The sequence below is a fragment of the Podarcis filfolensis genome, assembly GCF_964270895.1.
Source record: "Podarcis filfolensis genome assembly, chromosome: 13".
NCBI lineage: Eukaryota > Metazoa > Chordata > Lepidosauria > Squamata > Lacertidae > Podarcis > Podarcis filfolensis.
Genome location: NC_139615.1, coordinates 6,953,124 through 6,973,608, shown reverse-complemented (window position 1 = coordinate 6,973,608; position 20,485 = coordinate 6,953,124). Strand labels below are relative to the sequence as shown.

Genomic DNA, 20,485 nt, shown 5'->3' with positions numbered 1-20,485 from the left:
CTGGGGCACCTCTCGCTCCACCTTTAAACCATATAAAGTGGGGGGACGCATATAAAACGGGACACCCAAGAGCCGTATTTTGCCACCCCCTTATCTCCCCCGTGAACCCTGCATCAAGCACAAAAGAGCCATTTCCTTTTAAACACCTTTGGGGGCAAAGGGCACACCACCAAATCAGATAAAACGATAATGGCAGCAGTACTTCATATAAGCTGCTCCTGCAGTCAGAGCACATATCGGATTTAAACTGGTTTGCAACTAGTTTTGGCGCTTGGGGGCCACAACCCTGCCCAGCAAGGAAGAGCTGAAGCGTTTTTGAATGAGAAACCTATGCAGGTGCCTTGCCCTACATACAGGGCCTACTCAACCTGTTTGGGCACTTTGGAACTCCCTGCCTCTTGAAATCTTCCGGCGCCTGCTGATGCTTAGGAAGTTGAAGGAATTGTAACCCGTTTTAGTATTTTAACTTTTGTATGTTTTAAAGTAGGGTTGTGATTTTTTTCCTCAATTTGTCTTATTCTTTTGTAAACTGCTTCAAGGTTTTTTCACAACCAAGTAGAGTATAAATTTAGGAAATAAAATAAAATAAGCCAGCATTGTGTAGAAAATATTTTCATGACAACTGTTGGGTGTTCTGCTTGGTAAGAACGGATGCTTGGGGCCTCCAGCTGATGTGCATCCTGTTGGCCCTGGTTCCTGATAGACTGCCTCTGAACATGGAGATTCTACTTAGCTGCAACAGTTAACAGCCATCAGCAGGGCTATCTTCAACTGGTTTTAATTGCTGTTTAAAGCCATCTAAGTTAAGACGTCACGACAGAAGATGGCAGCTAATTCTAAAACGGTTGTATCACTTTCAAAACCAAATATCGAAAGCGAGTTCCTTGCTTCATCACAGACAGCAGCTCCAAATACACATTTGAATGACTTTATTGAAATTTCACAGACCAAAAGCAACACATGGAACAATGGCAGGTGTTAAGAGTGGACCTTTCCTGGACCTACACCCGCAGCAAGGTTGGAGCCCCTCCAGGCCTCTGAACAGTCTCTGATTCTACTCTGAGTGGAAAGAGGATTTCTTTTGTCTCAGGGCTGGCAGCAAGAAGAACTTGGTTAAGGGGAATGGACTTGACTCCTTTCATAGTCCAATGGTGTAGGAACGTCCTGTGGGGTTGTGGATGACGGAGCACATGGGAGAGACTACGGCCCACTCGTACCACACTTTCTTCGAATTGCTGCAACGCCAGAAGGCCACGCGAATGCGCTCACCTGCCTGCACGTTCATGGGTTGCTAGGGAGTGGGGGTGGAAAGAAGAGCATTAATAGCTGAGGGCCTGTTCACAAACCAGGATAACACCACCCTAATACAGTGTTATATCAGGAACCTTTGTCCACAAGTCCTTTTCCCTCAGCGGTCTGCTAAAGACTTTTCTTCCCTTCTCTTGTTTGGTTGTAAGTCACTTTGGGTTGCCTTGGGCAAGAGAGAGACTCTCTCGAGGCAAATCTTTAAAAATGTAGTATAAACACAAACAACTGGGAAACACTGGCCTGCGAGCGCTCCAATTGGAGAACAGCCTTTACCAAAGGTGTCATGGGCTTTGAAGACACTCAGGACGAAAGGGAGAAACGTGTTAAGAGGAAGGCACATTTGGCAAACCCTCACCATAATCAGTTCCCACCTGGAAACCTATGTCCCCATTGTGGAAGGACGTGCGGATCCAGAATTGGCCTCCACAGTCACTGTTAAAACTGTTTTCATGGAAGACAATCTTACTCGGCTACGAGTAATCGCCAAAGAAGAAGAAAGCACCTAATAATTTGAGAAATAATAAATAATTTCCCTGCTGGAGGCAGTCTACTAGGGCAAACGGGGCATTGCTCCATCAAGCTCAGCCTGTGCTCAGACAGTTCTCACTTGCCTATTCTTGATGAAAGCCTTGTGCTCTCAGCCCTAATCCTAAAGCATTAGGAATGTGTGGGCTAGCTGGGAGCATCTTGTTTTGTTATTTCCCCTCCCCCCCAAATAGGTTTTCTTATAGATGTGAAAACCAATTCAGAAGAACCACCCAGTCCTACCACCACCAACAAAAAAATAGGAAAAAAGTAAAAGAGATCAAAAGCAAAGAAAAGGTGTGTAAGAGGGCAGAGGAAGAGAGACAGTGGGGGAAGAAGTGGCAAAGACAGAGATGAGGAGACAGAAACTGTGTTGCCTTAAATAGCATTTGATTATCCTGGCACACATTGTTGTGTTTTTCCCCACTGAATGTAAAGTGCACAAAACGCCCACACCTTCTACAGCTGTTCTTATCACCTTGGAGGTTCCCCTGGTGCAAAGTCTTACCGCCCAGCGGTAACAAGGGATGCCTTCCTCTCTTACAAGGGAGCGTTCAAGGAAGCACTTACCTTGAGAGGGAAGAAGATAGGGAACCACGAAAACATGCCAGGTGAGTGAGTCTCAGGCCGAATACCTAGGCGGAGGAAACAATGAAAAAGGCATGTTCTGCAGCATCAAGGAACATCAAAGCAAGACCGCTCACTCCACACCTTCAACCTCTGAGGGGGCACACCTGGTGGCTCCCCACCACTGAGCTTCTGTTGGCCTTTGCTAGGAACCCAACCTTGAGGCCCTTCTATGTGTGCCGCGTCCATGAGAGGTCTGAAGGGTGGCAACACGAGAACGAGCCTTTTCTGCAGTGGCTTCCTGTTTGTGCGATGCTCTTCCCAAGGAAGTTTGGGCCGACACTTTCATTATACACCTTTAAGTGCCGGGCAAAAATGTTCCTTTTCAACCAGGCCTTTGGCTGGCTGACATCCAACGCCCTTTGAAATTTGTTGTGGAAGGGGGATTGTTGAGTTGCTTTTGCTCTTATTATGTATTTTGTGTTTTTTTATATTGTAATTTTATCCCTATATCTACAGATATAGAGCAGTATACAAATTTAATAATCAATGTAATATTAATTATTGCCTTTCGGGAGTCTCTCAAAAAAACCTGTTATTCAGACAGGCCTTTGCAACACAAATTTCTTTTTACCTACCAGTGGCTACTGACGTTTTAAATTGCTTTTGTTGCAGTTTTGTATGCTGCACATCGCCCTGTCGTACTTTCCATGGGCATGCAGTTTAAAAGTATTTAAATGAAATAAATAACCCCCCCTTATCTCCCCTCAACTTACTGAGAGTGATGTCTCCATACAGAGTGGTCTCAAAGTAGCCCGCGAAACCATGAAGCACTGTGTTTACATCCACAGGGAACTCCAGTGTCTGGTAGCGGTTGTTGTCTTTGACTCTGTCTACAAGAAGGAAGAGGGTGTGGTCAGCCAAGGCCACTCCCCCTCAAAGGACGGCCCACCTTGCTCTCTTAAGGGCACAAGCTGATCGCCCACCACTCACCTGGTCTGTGCCAACCCAGGTCCTGTGGCAGTTCAGTTTTTAAAGGTGTGACTAGCAGTTCCCGCCACAGTGTGTGGCTAGTCCAAGCCCCACCCTCCTCAGCAGGGAACGTATGGTTCGCTCCTCTGCTACCTGGGTTCTCCTACCTGGGTTAGGGTGCTTGAAGGAGAAGCATGCCTGCGGGGGTGCCAACTGGTGGAAGTTGTGAAGCCGGACAACGTAAGGCATTTCAAACTGAGCCTGGGGACGTGAAAGACAGGAACAGAACAAAACACTGTTGGAACACCGTTCTAAAATTCACCTTGCATACATAGGCGCCGAATGCTTGTCGTACTTCACAGAGTCATGTTAAAAGGTTTGCAATTATTTCCTCCTATTATTTTGGAGGATGGGGAGTGAGACAGTTGTACAAAAACTGTGTTAGGCTTTCTTCAAAAGAATACTGTCTTCCTTCGTCTGCTGCGTTTGTGGAACTTGAACTGACAAGTTCAAAACAGCTCAGTTCATGTCACTAGCCTCTCCTGTCCCTACGGACCATGTCATTCCCCGTGCTCTCAACACTGATTCTTTTACAAATGCATTAACAACAAGTGTCTAGTCCTTACTGTAACAAGCTCTTCGCCTCTGATTACATTTAGGCTAGAAGCCAATCCTTATGGGGAAACATTGAGAGAGCTGGGTGTGTTTAGCCTGCAAAAGAAGAGTCTGAGAGATGATATGAGAGCCATCTTGTAGCAACTGGAAAACTAGCACATTTATTATGCCCTAAAAGCTGTCAGTAACAAACACTGCCGTCCAGATGTTGTTGAACCACAAGTCCCATCATCCCTGGTTGTTAGCTCTGCAGGTTTGGGCTGATGGGAGCTGGGAGTTCAATACTAACATAGGCTTTTCCGGATAAGAGTCCATTTCACGAAAGCTTATGGCCGTAACATACATTCCCATCTTCCAGGTGCTACAAGACTGTTGTCTTAGCTGAATTTAGCTGTCTGGTCTCATATCCTTCCAAATACATTTGTGTGTGTGTGGTATTGAAACAATAAAGGGGTATTTCTTTTTAACCGTGACCCAATGTTTTCATGCATTACCGGTGGTTAGGAAAACTGCCATTTTCTGCCTGTGTTATTCACAGAGATCACAGAATCCTGCTTTTTCAACATACACCAGTTTTTATTTCTTTTATGCATGCAGCAGCTGCAGAACTACAGATCACGGGGCATGGAGAAAGTCTCACCTCGGGATCGCGGTCTTTCTCACGACAGACACGCACTTCATTGTAGAGCTTCGAGGATGAGATTGGGCCCAGGAAGGAGGTGTAGTCGCCCGGGATGCTCACCCCTCCTTCTGTGTATGGAGAGAATGGAAAAGGCATCAGGTGTTTGGAATTGGCTGGTAGCCCCAACCCACTTAGCTGCTAGATGCTCAAAGCAGTGCTCCCTCCCCACTCAAAACAACCCCCCCAAATTATACTCTCCCTGCCGTGAGCTGCCCTCCACTGTGCCCCACTCACCTTTCAGGCAGTGCTCTGCCCCATCCAGGCACTCTGGGGACAGCTCATTGTCAGCAAAAGACCCCAGCAACTCCGACACCATGAGGTCAGCCTTCTCGGGGGCTTCCCACTCACGCATGTCGCAGGAGACCACCGTCACCTGGGAACCCCATTCCTCATACTGCCAGCTCTCCAGCCTGCAGGAAGGGAAGGCAGAGGTCAAAGGGCATCAAACTAGCACAGTTTCACCCTCAGCTGCTCTTGCCCTCAGGTAGGTCCAGCTTGTGGGCTTCCCAGAAGAGACATCTGGTTGGCCACTGTGAGAATATGATACTGGACTAGATGGGCCCAATTCAGCTGGGCTCTTCTTATGAGGCTCCTTAAAGCTAAAGGGACCCCTGACCATTAGGTCCAGTCGTGGCCGACTCTGGGGTTGCGGCGCTCATCTCGCTTTATTGGCCGAGGGAGCCGGCGTACAGCTTCCGGGTCATGCGGCCAGCATGACTAAGCTGCTTCTGGCGAACCAGAGCAGCACATGGAAACGCCGTTTACCTTCCCGCCAGAGTGGTACCTATTTATCTACTTGCACTTTTGACATGCTTTCGAACTGCTAGGTTGGCAAGAGCAGGGACCGAGCAACGGGAGCTCACCCCGTTGTGGGGATTCGAACCACCAACCTTCTGATCGGCAAGCCGTAGGCTCTGTGGTTTAACCCACAGCGCCCCCCGTGTCCCTTGAGGCTCCTTAGGAGGGTCATAAAACACCTTGGTGTCTAGAGCAGATTATCCCGACATTTCAACCCCACAAGGACATTAGGGAGACTCAAGGCATGGGCATGTGGACCCCTCAACCCCACTCAAAGGGAAGCTGGAATGAGTAACTGTTCCCAGCCTTTTCCTTCCCTGGCTCTTTGTTCTGGCGACACCACAGCTCCACCCCCCTTATCGCCACAACACAAAGCAAGGGGTTTTATAATCTTTGTGTAAGAATATAGGGGAAGCTCTGCTGGATCAAGTTACAGGCCCGTCTGGTCCAGTATTATCCTCTCACAGAGGCCAAGAAGACACCTTGGAGAAGCCTGCAAACTGGAGCATAACAGCACTGCAGTTTTATTATTATTATTTATTAAATTTTGTTTTACAATTTAGAATATACATTTAAACAACCTTAAGATATCAATGACTTCCCTTCTCCTCCTTCCATGCATATTTTATATAAACTAAACCGTCCAGTATTCCATTATTACATCCATCAAAACTTATTTACACTGTTGAATTTATCTCAATGCTGTCCATGTTTTCAAGTGTACACAATTTCCCCCCAACATATTCAATAAACATTTTCCAATCTTTAAGAAGAACAAATGTTCTTCTTGTTCTCTTATTCTATAAGTTAGATCCGCAAGCTGCGCATATTCCATCAGTTTTATGTTACCATTTTTCTTTGGTTGGGACATCGCTCGCTTTCCATTTTTGGGCTAAAAGAACATGGGCCACTGTAGTGGCATACATAAATTACCTTTTTTTGACACCTGGGAATTTCCATCTGAATTATGCCCAACAAAAAGGACTCTGGTTTTTTTTGGAAAAGTGCTTTAAAACATTTTTTCCCCAATTCATTATAAATTATTTCCCAATACTCTTTTACCCTTTTACAGGTCCACCACATATGAAAGAACATATCCTCGGCCTCATTGCAATGAGCACTGCAGTTTCTAGTAACTGGTAATCCCAGCAGTGGAAGGAGAGCCTTACTATAAGGGTTAGTAGCCATCAATAGCCTAATCCTCCGTGAATTTCTCTAATCCTCTTTGAAAGCCATTCAAGTTAACCGCCACGTTCGCAAAAGGCTAAGAAGGAGAGACAGGAAAAGCGAACTTTTCCTGTTTCCCAGTAATACATCTCTCCAGTCTGGACTAGTTGTGGGGGAGCCTTTGCTGTTGCTGAACTACAACTGTGATCGGGCACACACGCTAGGGCTCATGGGAGTTGTAGTCCAGCAGCAGCCAAAGGACCACAGGTTCCCCAAACCTGGCTAGGACACAGTGCCTGGGGGCACTGTGAACTGAACTCCACACTTGACTCACAGTATGAAGCCTCCTCACCAGTAAGGAAAAAACGAGTGTCATCAGGTCTCCCACCTGCAGCTTATATAGGGAGTACGACAGGGTTGGGTGAGGCCTCTAAGAAGGAGCAAAGCCTTTTCACACCTCATGCCGCAATGAGGTAATAGTATTATTGCTGTTATATTTAGTAACGGGGAGTGCAAATGTGCCTGTAATTATATTTTAGCAACCTGCTAAAATCTCTTGATTTATTAGGAACCTGCCCAAAGAATATAAACCAATGCACAAGGTATCTGCCTAGAAGCTTCCATTTTAAACTAACATGCAATACAAAGCGAAGGGGGACGGAGAGGAAACCCAAGCCCTCCCTAGTTCAGAAGGCATTTTCTCTTCCCCAGTTAAGAAACAACAACAAAGAAGGGGGGGTGCCAGAGAGCAAAATTTGCACTATCTGTTAATCTGCAGACAGCAAAACATTCTAGATTGCGGTTTCCTGCATTATCTCCTATCTCGGTTCCTGTTTTGGGGCATTTGCCTGAGGCAATAAGATGCAGTGACCTGCGGGGGACTTACTGATGCAATCTTATACCTTCAAGTTATCATTACCACCCAACCATTGTAAAAATAAAATAAAATAAAATAAAATCTTTCAATTTGTTAGTTTGTCCAGGATGAAGAGCAGAGCCCTGGTCCTGTAAACCTTCACAAATCCTGCAGTTTTCCGGTTTCCTTTTCCTCACAGCCAGTACGGGGGCCTGTGTGGGTTTCACCTGCTCTCCTCACAGAAGAGAGGGCACAAAATGTTTCTTTTCAATTTCCACCCGGGGGAAAAGAGCTAAAGTACTTACGTCACCACAGCATTGGGGTTTTTCTCCACAGCGTAAATCTTGATGTGTCTGTCGGCCTGTCGTGCAGCGCGGAGCGAAGCATTCACAAGGGGCCCCCGTCCTGCTCCAAGCACCATCACCACCCTGAGCAGATGGGGAAGGAGAGAAGGGAAAAAGGAGGAAGACGCTGTAAAGGTAAAGGCACAGGGACCCCTGACCATTAGGTCCAGTTGTGGCCGACTCTGGGGTTGCGGCGCTCATCTCGCTTTATTGGCCAAGGGAGCCAGCGTACAGCTTCCGGGTCATGTGGCCAGCATGACTAAGCCGCTTCCGGTGAACCAGAGCAGCGCACGGAAACGCCGTTTACCTTCCCGCCGGAGCAGTACCTATTTATCTACTTGCACTTTGACGTGCTTTCGAACTGCTAGGTTGGCAGGAGCTGGGACCGAACAACGGGAGCTCACCCCGTTGCGGGGATTTGAACCACCGACCTTCTGATTGGCAAGTCCTAGGCTCTGTGGAGGGGTGCTAAAATAACAGGCAACTACGCAGCTTACTCTCCAGATGGGGGCAAGATGGCTGACCAGCTGGAAAGAGCCGTTGACGCAGACCCCAAAAGCACAATAAACTCAAGGCCCACCTACGTTTTGTGACGGGAGGCCATTATCCGTGCTCCATTTCTGAAGGAAGTACACCAATTCCTGCTAGGCCACGTTCAAACACAAGTTGGGCGACTTCATTTTAACGAACATAGTTGGATTTTTGACCTTTACTCCTCAGGAGCGGTCCTGCAGGGTTCAATGGTGTTCGCTCCCAATTCAAGTGTGCGCAGGAAACAGGCCTAGCGTTCCCGAACACAGTTTTCTCAGCGAGGGAAGAGTTAAAAGTGAAGGAGTGCCAATTTCTCTTAAAAACGAGAAACCCTGCTTCCGAACTGTTCATTCCTCTTTATTTATTTTTAATGTGCTACAAGAAACTGCTGGAGCCTGTGCTCAGGGCAAGACAGAGACAAAAAAGGAGAAAGCTTCATCAAACGGTGTGTTTCTCTGGGTGCACCCTGTGGTAGTTTTGATGTCAAGCTTTCTTGGAAGAGCCGGCAGTAAATTTGTTGCTCCTGCGGGTGGGGGGCGGCTTGAAAGACACTGTGCAGATTACAGGATCTGGGAGTTCAAGCCGAGTAAGAAGAAACAGGGAGAGGGCCCTTTTCAACTTATAATCCACTTATATGAAAGGAAAATGGGGCAGGTGGTGCTGAACAAGAGTTTCATCCCCACTGAGGTGGCACCACAAGCTGAACAGAACTGAAATGGTATATTACCAAAGCTTCCCTGACTGCTCATCTACTACTGACCCTGCTGAAAATTTTTCTATTCCACCAGGCAATTGGGAATACGTCCTTCCACAACGGTTAACCGATGTTTGTTTTTAACCTTTTAATATGTTTTTATTGTACGGTTATATGTTTTTATTGCTTAAAACTTTTTTAATATGTTTTTGTATGTTTTGTATTGCTTAAAATTCTTAGTTTTAGATTTTGATTTATGTGGAAATAGTTTCCCATTTGGTTGTGTATTTTTTTTGATGTGATTTATTTATTGTTTATGGCTTTTGTAATTATGTAAATCTTGTTATGCTGTCAGCCGCCTTGAGCATTGTTTTTTTAACTGTGGAAAGGCGGCATACAAATAAAAATGATGATTTTATTGCTGTAAACAGCTTTGACGACATACCGATATAGAATTTATAAACAAATATAATGTGGCAATAAACGGCTGGCTAAAAAGTGCCAACGGGTGCCTCCCACACCCTCCCATTTCCCAGCATCCTCCGCAAAGGAGGTCAAATGAGGCCAACCCGGCTCATCGTTGGGGTTCTTACTCACTGAACGTTAGTTTCTTTCTCCTCATCAGGCACACGGTCTAGGAGGCACTTGTATATCGCCTGATGGGAGGGAGAATAATAGGTTGGAGTGCGTCTGTAAAAGTCAGTTCCTCTCCCCCCATCGAAAACTAGCGGATCATGTTCCCACTCCAATCTCCCCTTCACAAAACACGTTCCTTATGAGGCCTCCTCTCTCTAGACCAAAGGTGGTGTCCTTCAGGCACTGCTGGACTACAACTCCCATCACCCCTGACTATTTGCCATCAGCAAATCACTATTTGCCATCAGCCACCACTCCAATCTCCCCTTCACAAAACACGTTCCTTATGAGGCCTCCTCTCTCTAGACCAAATGTGGTGTCCTTCGGGCACTGCTGGACTACAACTCCCATCACCCCTGACTATTTGCCATCAGCTGGGGTTGATGGGAGCTGTAGTCCAACAACACCGGGAAGGCCCATTAGCAACCCTTCCCTCTAGTTTCCCCTCCTTCCCACAACACGTTGGCCCTGCAGTGCTCCAACCAGCTTCTGTGTTCCACCCAAGCACAAATACTTGGCCCATGCTCCTCCCCACATACCCCTCCCCCCACTCTTTCCCTCCCCACTTCTTGCCCCTCTCTCATAGCTCTAACCTCCCTCTCAGCAAGCCCCACACCTTTTCTCCACCACACACCAACCTGTTGGTACTGGGAGTACTTGATAGGGTCCTTCTCAAACACCTCATAGGTCTGGGATTCCAGGTTGTCCATCAGGGGCTGTGCGGGGGAAAAGCACCACAAGGAGAAAGGCTTCGCACCCAGTGTGGGCCACACAGCAAACAAAGGGGCCGGGGGTTTGTTAAGGAGCAGGACTTCCAGCACTGCGGGTAAGGACATGGGCGGATGGAAAAGACACACCAAAGTAACACACTACAGAGGTCAAATGGGAAGATCACAGAATCATAGAGCTGCAAGGGACCCCGAGGGAATTCTAGTCCCACCCCTGCAATGCAGGAATCTTAACTAAAGCATCACCATCACAATTTATTAGCATCCTAAAGCATCCAGAGATAGATCAGACTATTTTAGTCCAACAACAACCTAGTGGGTGACAATCCTGGCTGCGGTGGAAGTCAGATGAGGAAGAAGAGGTGAGTGCGAAAGGCGGCGTTGGCAGGGGGCAGCCCGACACGGAGGGCCCCTCTGCTCCTTTGCCTCTACAGGCTGGGGGAGGGGAGGCAGCCTCACCTGCTCCCTGTCATGCCCCCACCGCCAGATCGATTTGGGAAGGGCGCTGACCAGCCAGGAGAGGAGGCGCTCAGCAAACCGTATCCAAGCAAGTTACGCCAAAGCAAAATATGTGCAGACTTCCTCAGTGTGGGTTTTGCACCAGGGTGGTGGAATTCAGCCAAAACACACAGCAGTCCTCTTTGCCTTGCACATCCAAGGTGGTCAGTTTTCAGAGGTGCACACCAAAGGCTGAGAGGGAGCAACTCACGTATTCAGAGCTGGAGAGGACCTTGAAGCCAGGAGACTCACCTGCAGCGGGGACTGGAGATAGTCTTCATAGCCCTTTGCAAAGAGCTCGTAGGCAGAAGGAGGAGGGCGGTTCTGGCTCAGGTACTCCAGGTACTGCAGGTAGGAGCAGAACTCCTTTTCTGGATGGTGGTGGGAGCCTGTGATGATGAACTGCACCTCAAGCTGGGGGAAGGGAGTGGAAGGGCCAAGTTTATTTCTTTACATCCAGCCTTTCCCCAAGGAGCTCAAAGTGGCGTACAGGGTTCTCTGCCTCCCTCCTTTATGCTCACAACCCTGCAAAGTAGGTCAGGCTGACAGTGACAGACCCAAGGTCACCTAGCCAGCTTCATAGCAGAGTGGAGATTTGAACCTTGGTCTCCCGTATCTTAGTCCAACAGTCTAACCCCTACACCATCCCGGCTCACACTAAAATATCCGCTCATCCACCCTGGTGATCCATCGCTCTGCAAATTATTGTTAGCGTTAATTGTGTACATGACGCTTCGGGGAACCTTCCCGGCCTGGCAGGCCAGTTCCTCACCTCCCCTTTGCAAAGCCTGCCTATCAATCATTTGATAGTTGACTGACACCTGTCAAAGTCCCGGGCACAGCACTTCGCAAATGCCTGGCAACCACCGGACTCTTGGGAAGTGTCATACAATAGGCTTTGCAGGCTCTGCAAATCACTCAAGCTCAGCTTTTACCAGCCCCGCATCTGACATTATGTCTAATGTGGAGCGGGGAGGCCTGGACTAAGCTCACATGCTGGATGATCGCACGCCAGATTTAAAAACAGACCCAGAGAAACAGGGGAAGGAGAGGGATGGAGACAGGAACAAGCAGGCAAATACAGTGGTACCTCGAATTACATACGCTTCAGGTTACATACGCTTCAGGTTACAGACTCCGCTAACCCAGAAATAGTGCTTCGGGTTAAGAACTTTGCTTCAGGATGAGAACAGAAATTACGGTGTGGCGGCAGCAGGAGGCCCCATTAGCTAAAGTGGTGCTTCAGGTTAAGAACAGTTTCAGGTTAAGTACAGACCTCTGAAACGAATTAAGTACTTAACCCGAGGTACCACTGTAATGTAAGATTATTTCAATCACAGGTTATTTTGGCTTAGCTAGATCTCCCAGATGCCTGCTTCAACCTCACAGACTGCAAGTCCCTCAGGAGTTACCTGCCAGGCACCTGTTCTAGTCATACATCTTTTCACACGTAGAGCTAACGTTTTCTCTTCAGGGGGATTTAATTTAGCAAAATCACGTGGGGCCGTAGCTCAGAATTCTCTACTGCTAATTCTGCCCCCCCCCTTTATTCCTTGCATGCCCTCGCAAAAAGGAAGTCTCTCTCCCAAAATGGCTTTGTTGCAGAAAATGGCGCCCTAGAGAGGATGGCGTCGTGCTCTTTCCAACAGCCAGAGTTGTTCTGGGAAAGGTAGAGAAGAATTTAGACAGGTAACCCTTCACACAGGCGATAAACTCAGGGTTCCAATGATGGAAAGAAGCAGGTAAGAACGTGAGAAGAGGCTGCTGGATCCGGCCAATGGCTGATCCAGCCCAGCGTCCTGTTCTCGAGGCAGAAAAGGGGGAAGCTGACCTTCAGCAGGCGGAAGACCAGGCGCTGATGCATCTTGGAGAGGACAGGGAAGCCTTTCTTATTGGTCAGGAAGATGCTGGTGGGCAGTATGGCCGCTTTGATTGGCTCCCCCAGCCAGCGGTCAATGACGTGATTGGACGGCAGGTCGGGGCCCACCTCCAGCGCTGAGGAGAAGGCACAAAAAGGCGTCAAAGGAAGAGAAGAGGCGCCAGTCTCTGCACCTCAAGGGTGCCATGGGGTGCAAGCCTCCCTCCCCCAGCCTCTGGGGGTGCCCCCCCCCCGTCTCATCACTCACCCACGGCAACACGCTTGTTGTAGTCACACAGCGTCCGGAAATTGTGCCACCTGGAGAAACAAGAAACTCATGTGGCCCCATGAGAAGGCTGGCATCCCCTGTCTCTTCCTCTGACCTGCATTGTCCTCTTCCCCTTCCTTCCTTCCTCTCTTTCTCCCTCAGGAATTGCTTATGCATCTAGTGGAACGACTGATGTGTTCAGGAGGTGAGTCAGAAGACTCAGGTGTTGAGTCTTGGGAGAGGCGAGCCAAAAGGGCAGCCACACTTTGCCACAAATGGCCACATGAATTGAAACAGCTGGTATTGAAGGATTGAAACCTTTTTTTAAAAAAAGAACACAGTATCTAGTTCTTCAGCAGCGTAACAAGAGTTCCAAGAATGAATCTGGATTCCGCCCCTGCTTTTAAAGAGAGACAATAACCTCTAGCAAGGTCAAGAGCCCTCGATTCACTTCTTGCCCAGTTTGGGATAAATGAATATAGGGTTATGGAAACCATCTCACTTCTGCCTTAAGTACTGGGCTGCATCCAGGTGAAAAAGGGCCTCTTTGCAATTGTTTGTATACAGGTTTATTTATGTATATGATTGTCCCAACTGTTTTCATAAATGAAATTATGTATTTATTGCCAAGTCATTTCAAGAGGTTTCATAAGAAGAGATTAATTGTTTTTTTAAAAAAATAAAAATAAATTTGTATACCGCCCTTCATCCACAGATCTCAGGGCGGTTAAAATGAAAATAAAACAAACAAAATCTCAGCTTTAAAAGTGTGACTTGCACTCTGTTCTTATTCAGTAGCAAACTGGCTCTGCCTTCCCAGTTTCCACTCAGGTTCCTGCTGCCAGCCAATTCCTCACTCACCACTGCCAGGTCTTCTCCTCGCCTGCAGACTCGTCCTCTATCTCCTGCACTGCCTCGTTCTCGATAACGTCGTCCCGCAAGTCCTCAGGGGCCAGCAGTGGGACCCGCATCCAGAACTAAATTTGGGGGAGGGGGAAAGGGAGGGGGGAAATGATCACATGCATGAAGCAGGAAGGAAAGCGTTGGTTGGTCCTTGTCTTCAACAATGACCTGAGCATATTGACAGAATCAGGGAATAGTAGGGTTGGAAGGAACCCTCAGGGGTCATCTAGTCCAACCCCCCCGGCAATGCAGGAATCACAGAGAAAGAATCCCTGGTGGATATCCACCCAACCTCTGCATAAAAACCTCCATCACCTTCTGATTAAAGATAAATTCCGATGAAAGGTAAATTAGGGTTTTCGTTTTGGAAACTGCCTTTTAGAAGACACCTGAAGGCAGCCCTATATAGGGAAATTTTCAATGTTTGATGTTTTATTGTGTTTTTAATATTCTGTTGGAAGCCAGTCAGAGTGGTAGGGCAACCCAGCCAGATAGGTGGCATATAAATATTATCATTATTATTATTAGTTTTTTATTGTGCTTCATTGCATTGCTTTGAATGACATTTATTTTTTCAATTGTTGTACCAACAAACAAAACAGCATGTCAGAGGGATGCAGGTGAGGTTTTTGCAGGTGTACTGTGGCTATAATGGTGGTGGTGGGGGAGTATTTGAAGCCCTTACCATTGAAGTGTGATGCCCAGTATTGATGTGGTTACACAGAACGCGGGCCAAGTTGGGGTTGTCTGCCTGCTTCAGAGGCAGCAGGAACGCTGGGAGTCCCAAGTACGCCCCAAAATTCAGCTCCTGCAACATGGCCTGGGGAGGACAGAGAAAGCATAGAACAACATGTAAAGTTATTGCCAAATTCAAACTTGAAAGGATATACGCACAGCAAAACTGGAGGAAGGTTTAGAATGGCTGGTGTTTTGTTTTTGAAAGGGCAATGCACTAAAAGAAAGGAAACCTCATTTCCCCTCCACAAGAACTCCAAGCGATACAAGGAAACAATTAAACAAGAGGTTCAGGACAAAACAAAAGGAAGAACTATTGGAAATGGCCAGCAGCTAAGATGGCGCCCTCCAGATTTTGTTGGACCACAACTCCCATCATCTCTGACCATTGGCCACACCACACATGCTGGGTATGATGATAACTGAAGTCCAACAGCATCTTAGAGAAGGAATGCACAACCTGCGGCCCTCCAGATGTTTCTGGACTACAACTCCCATCATCCCTCATTACTGGCTATGCTGGCTGGGGCTGATGGGAGTTGTAGTCCAGAAACATCTGGAACGTAGAGCAGGTTGTGTACCCCTGGTCTAGAGTGTACCATATTGGCTACTCCTGGCTTAGTGGCTCAGGGCCTGCTTTGCATGTAGAAGGCTAGAGATTCAATCCTCAGAATCTCTAGCTAAAAGAATATCAGGTAGCAGGTCTGGAAAGAGACCTTGGAGAGTTTCCACCAATCAGAGTGGCCGATGCTGGGCTAGAACGACCAAAGCTCTGTCCCTTTATGCAATGCACATTTAATTTATGGAATTCAGTGCCACAGATGTCATGACAGCAATTGGGATTATATTATTAATTCAATTTATATGCCACCCTTTATCAAATGATGCCAGGGTGGCGTACAATATTATAAACACATTACAGAACATCAATGACAAAAACATAATAAAAACATAGTAAAAAGCATTCCAATGTACAGCCTAATCATAAAATAATCATCAGAATAACAGTCTTCTATCCCACAATTTTACAGGCCATAGATTATTTAATAGCCATAGGCCTGAATAAAGAGGAATGTTTTTGCCTGGGGCCTAAAGACATGTAATGATGGCACCAGGCGAGCCTCTCTGGAGAGAGCGTTCCACAATTGGGGAACCACCACAGAAAAGGCCGTTCTCTTGCTGCCACCCTCTGAACCTCTCTGGGAGGGTGGGGACATAGCGAAGGGCCTCAGGTGACAAGTGCAGGGTCGGGTCGGTTTGTATGGGGAGAGGCGGTCCTTAAGCTATTGACCAGTTACAAGTACCTGGTCAAAAAAAGGAAGCTCATACTAATTTATATGTCAGAGGATATTAGTTAGGGTAGTTAGGACCAGGGGTTCCCATGCAAGATACCTCCAATTTCCACATGCCAGGAAAACACAGAACATCATCTGTTGAAATGTTTATTCAGCACAATAAATTGAATTTACACATATTTTAATAGACAAATCAACATCCCCTGCTTATGATCTGGCTGGTCACTTCTGAAATGGTGGCCAAGACAGAGTTTTGAGTCTAACATGGCAAGGTAGTTTTTAAAGTCTTGGTGGACAGTTTCTCCATTTCCCAAACAGCACACACAAACCTTTGTAGACCATCTTAGAAACACCTCCCAACCCTTTGTTGCCAAGCTCACTCACCGCCTCAGAATTCCTGCGAACCTTTTCCACATTGGAGTCTGCCCGGATCCATGGGGACAGTTTGCCCACAATCAGGGTGTTCCAGTCTGCAAGGAAGCAGGATGTCAAGGAGAATGTGACCATTCATTTGGGGAGAGACAGACAGCTTGTTCAGAGCCAATAGCCACAATGAGAATGCAGCTTGCCCTTTAAAACCAAATGAAATATTTTTTTCATTAAAAAAACTTGTACTACTCATGGGCCACACAGTAACAAGTACTCAGTGACTGCCTACTAAGGAACTATCTTCCCTCCCCAAACTTTTATCCAAATCCAGACCTTCCAGCATTTGTAGTGGAAAACATTTGTCTGAACTGGCAATCACTGGTCAAGGATATAGAGATGGGCATATAGTCATACCTTGGTTCCCAAACGCCTTGCAAGTTGAATGTTTCGGCTCCCGAACGCCACAAACCCGGAAGTGAGTTCTTTGGAACCTGAATGTCCGACGGGGCTTCCGTGCCTTCCGATTGGTTGCAGGAGCTTCCTGCAGCCAATCAGAAGCCACACTTTGGTTTCCGAACGTTTTAGAAGTCAAATGGACTTCCAAAACAGATTCCGTTTGACTTCCAAGGTATGACTGTACTTCAATTGCTGTTTGTTTTTTATCATGATTTTGTCCCTTTCTTTTAAACTTTGTTTCTCGTAAACTGCAAAGAGGTAAAGTAAGTGAGATATATACACAGAGAGAGAGAGAGTTAAATAAAAAATAAATAAACCAAAGGACCTTCCCTACACCAAGCCCTTGAGAATATCACTATATTTTGACAAGTAAATAAATCAATTACTTCCCATCCAGTCTTTAACGGACAGAGAAAGCAACGGCAGCAATCTGGGTCCCCAAGTTCTCACCTCTCCCCGAGAGCAAGAGGTCAGAGCGTGTTTGGGGTCCCGGTCGGTTTTTAGCTGGCTCCTGGAAAAACTCCCTCTTGTAGCGAGGGTGGAAAATGGGCATGCAAAGGAAATCAAACCTATAGGGTGAGGAGAGAGGAAATTGAGATGTTAAGATCCTGGTACCGCGAGTTAAAATGACAACACTGCATCCCACCGGCACCTGAGATGTGTTTGGTTGGGATGCAGAAAAGAACCTTCTCTTTGGATGTGTCTTGAGTTTGACAAGGGAGTCACATCTTAACAAACAGACCCCATATTTTCTATACATTTAAAACAGTATCATGCCACAGTTTGCAAAGGGTGCTGAGAATTGTCAGGAGTTCCCTATTCCCCTCAAAGAGCTACAATTCTCTGAGTGCTTTAATAAATCAATCCTTTTTCCCAGGGACCTCTGGAGGAAGCTATGTCTGTTTGAACTCGCATGATATAGCTTTAAAGTATAGTGCAGATCCACTCGTTCTGTTGGCCTTCAATTGTTGTGCAAGACCATTTACTTCCCACTTGGCCAACCAGGCAATTAAATTTAACCTGCCTGATAATGTTAGTTCACGTGCTACCTACTGCCTCTTCTCTCTAATCACTGATTATTTCATGGGTTTTTTGTTGTTGTTTTAACATGCCAATCAGAACATAAGCATCTTCAGCATCTCTACTAATTGAAAGATGGAATAGCAAATGCTTTTTAAAAAAAGATAAGCTGCCTGTAGTTTTTCTAAGTTTATTAATTAATGGATTAAAATGATTAACTAGTGGATTAAAATTTTAATACGGTTGTACAGCTTATACCAACGTCCCGTCCCCATTTCTTTTCTTTTTGGGGATGATGTTATCTTTATAGTGGTGATAATCAACACTGTCTCCAGTGAATTGTTGAGTTTTTTTCTAATAGAATCCCTTGAGACAGAATTGAAGCTTGAGCAAGAACTGCGGGAAACTCTCACTTGTTGGAAAAGTTAATTTCTTTTCTCCTCCAAGGCCATCAATATGCCACTAACAATGGTCACATTAACAGCCAGGTTTCACCTATAGCTCTGCAGGTTCGTGACTGCAGGAATTTGACTGAGAAGAAATCTTACAACATACAGTACAAAGACCTGCAAAATATATATGGCGAAGGATGTAACTACAAAGCTAGAACGTAGTGTCTAAACACAGCAGCTCACCCAGATGATATCAAAGTTCATGGCTGGCTAGGTGGTTGCAAGCTACTTCCCAAACAAGGCTGAGGGTGCGGAAACTCACAGTTTAAGTGTTTCCGCAATGAATCATAGAGTTGGAAGGACCCTAAGGGTCATCCGGTCCAACTGCACTGCACGAATCCTGCCCACAGCCATCCCTGGGTGGGCTCAAACAGCCAGACTGACCCATTGTGCCACCTGCTTCACTCATCAGTGAGCTTAGTGGCAGAAATCAAGCAGAGTTGCCACCACACCCTAGGGCAGCGGTTCTCCACCTGTGGATCCCCAGATGTTGTTGGACTACAACTCCCATCATCCCTGAGCTCTGGTCTTGCTGGCTAGGGGTGATGGGAGTTGTAGTTCAACATCTGGGGACCCACAGGTTGAGAAAGGCTGCCCTAGGGGAAGATTCCTCTACGTCAGAGCTGGGGAGCCGGTGGCCCTCCAGATGCTGTTATAGACTCTAGTGTCAGCCCCAGCCATGGCGGCCAAACCCTTGACTGGGTTACAAAAGTTGTAGGCCAGCAAGATCTGGAATGCCAAAGGTTCCACTGTCCTGATCTATGAAGCGGACACATTGATCCCCATCAATCTTATCTGTTCAAAAGTGGGACGGTCTCCCTCGGGTGGTAGTGGACTTTCCTTCACTGGAGGTTTATAAGCAGAGGCTGGATGGCCATCTGTCATGGATGCTTTAGCTGAGATCCCTGTGTTGCAGGGGGTTGGACTAGATGACTCTTGGAGGGCCCCTTCCAACTCTACCATTCTACGATCTTCAATGCTAGGAGAGTCTCTGCCTGCTGGGAAGCTGTTGCAAGCCACACAGAGGCAGCACCTTTGCATTCTTTGAGGTCAAGGGTCAGGTAGCATGACCTCCCCTGGGTTCAGAGGTCACCCCGGGATTCTGAGTAAATGGGAAGGCATTAAAAAAGCAAACCCAACCCAACCAGCCCTCAGCCCAGGATGGTCCCAGGTGACCCGCAGGTAGAGGTCAGGGGTCACCATGGCACGCTTAAGGGAGGGGTCAAGGGTCAGCAGAGGACCACGTGGTCCCTCTCACCCCTGCCTGGCGACCGCTCCGAGGGTGCCCGCCACTTCCGGGACGCAGCTCAAGTCCCTCCCGCATGAGACGCGCGCCGCCGCCGCCGCCGCCCCCGGCCCCACCGCGGACGCCGCTGCCGCCGCCATCGCCGCCGCTGCGCTCGCCGCCATCGCCCGCCACACAAGGAGCCGGGAGCCCGGCAGCCGCGCCCACTTCGTCACCCTGGCCAATCAGCGGACGTCCTCGGAGAGGGGTGGGAAATAATAAAAGGTCCAGCCAATCGCAGGAGGCCTTTCCCGGGCAGGAATGAGAGGAGGAGCCAATTAGGCTCCAAGCCGGGGGCGGGGAAATAGCATTCTAGCTCAATGAGGCGTCGGGGGAAAGAAATCGGTTTCCCATCATGCTCTTGGGTGGAGAGGCGCTTGAGGTCTTTTATATTCCACTGATGTTAAGATCAGCATGCCTTGCTCTCCGCTCGTCTGAGGACTGCAGTTCCCGTCATGCATTGCGGCACAGGTTTTCAGTTGTTAGACGAGCGCGCCCTGTGTAGCGTGCTCTATAGGGATGGTGCCGTGAAGCTCACAGAACGTCCAAGGGCCAGTGGCGCAATGGATAACGCGTCTGACTACGGATCAGAAGATTCTAGGTTCGACTCCTGGCTGGCTCGGAAAGGGCATAATTTTGCCCCACCACCCAAAAAAAGACACTAGTTTAGAATTAGAAAATTTTAACTAGGTAATATTATTGCCATTTAGGCATTGGCGTTATTTTACATCTAGCCACCGCCTCATACTGCAGGGGGAATCCGCATAAAAATAAGCCTGCCCAAACGTGGCAGAAATATTTGCCCACAAATTATAAATAAATATTTTCATATGAACCCGTTAGAGTTGAGCAATATTTAAATACAGCAGGGAAAGTCCTAATTTTTCACATTGGGCTTAAACAATTGAATATTTCCTTCCAAC

At 47.3% G+C, this 20,485-nt stretch overlaps 1 protein-coding gene across 1 annotated transcript; it reads right to left on the bottom strand.

The window, feature by feature from the left end:
• Positions 1-914: 914 nt before the first annotated feature.
• Positions 915-19,849, bottom strand: PRMT5 (protein arginine methyltransferase 5). Its single transcript, XM_083581307.1, has 17 exons — positions 19,536-19,849; positions 17,256-17,374; positions 16,365-16,450; positions 14,636-14,770; positions 13,909-14,024; positions 13,048-13,097; positions 12,753-12,916; positions 11,174-11,335; positions 10,334-10,411; positions 9,657-9,715; positions 7,796-7,918; positions 4,904-5,079; positions 4,628-4,737; positions 3,540-3,633; positions 3,177-3,293; positions 2,404-2,468; positions 915-1,291 (listed from the first exon to the last, which is right to left on the bottom strand). The coding sequence occupies exons 1-17, from the start codon at positions 19,685-19,687 to the stop codon at positions 1,139-1,141; spliced, it is 1,959 nt and encodes a 652-aa protein (XP_083437433.1). The 5' UTR covers positions 19,688-19,849; the 3' UTR covers positions 915-1,138.
• Between the last annotated feature and the right edge of the window lie 636 nt (positions 19,850-20,485).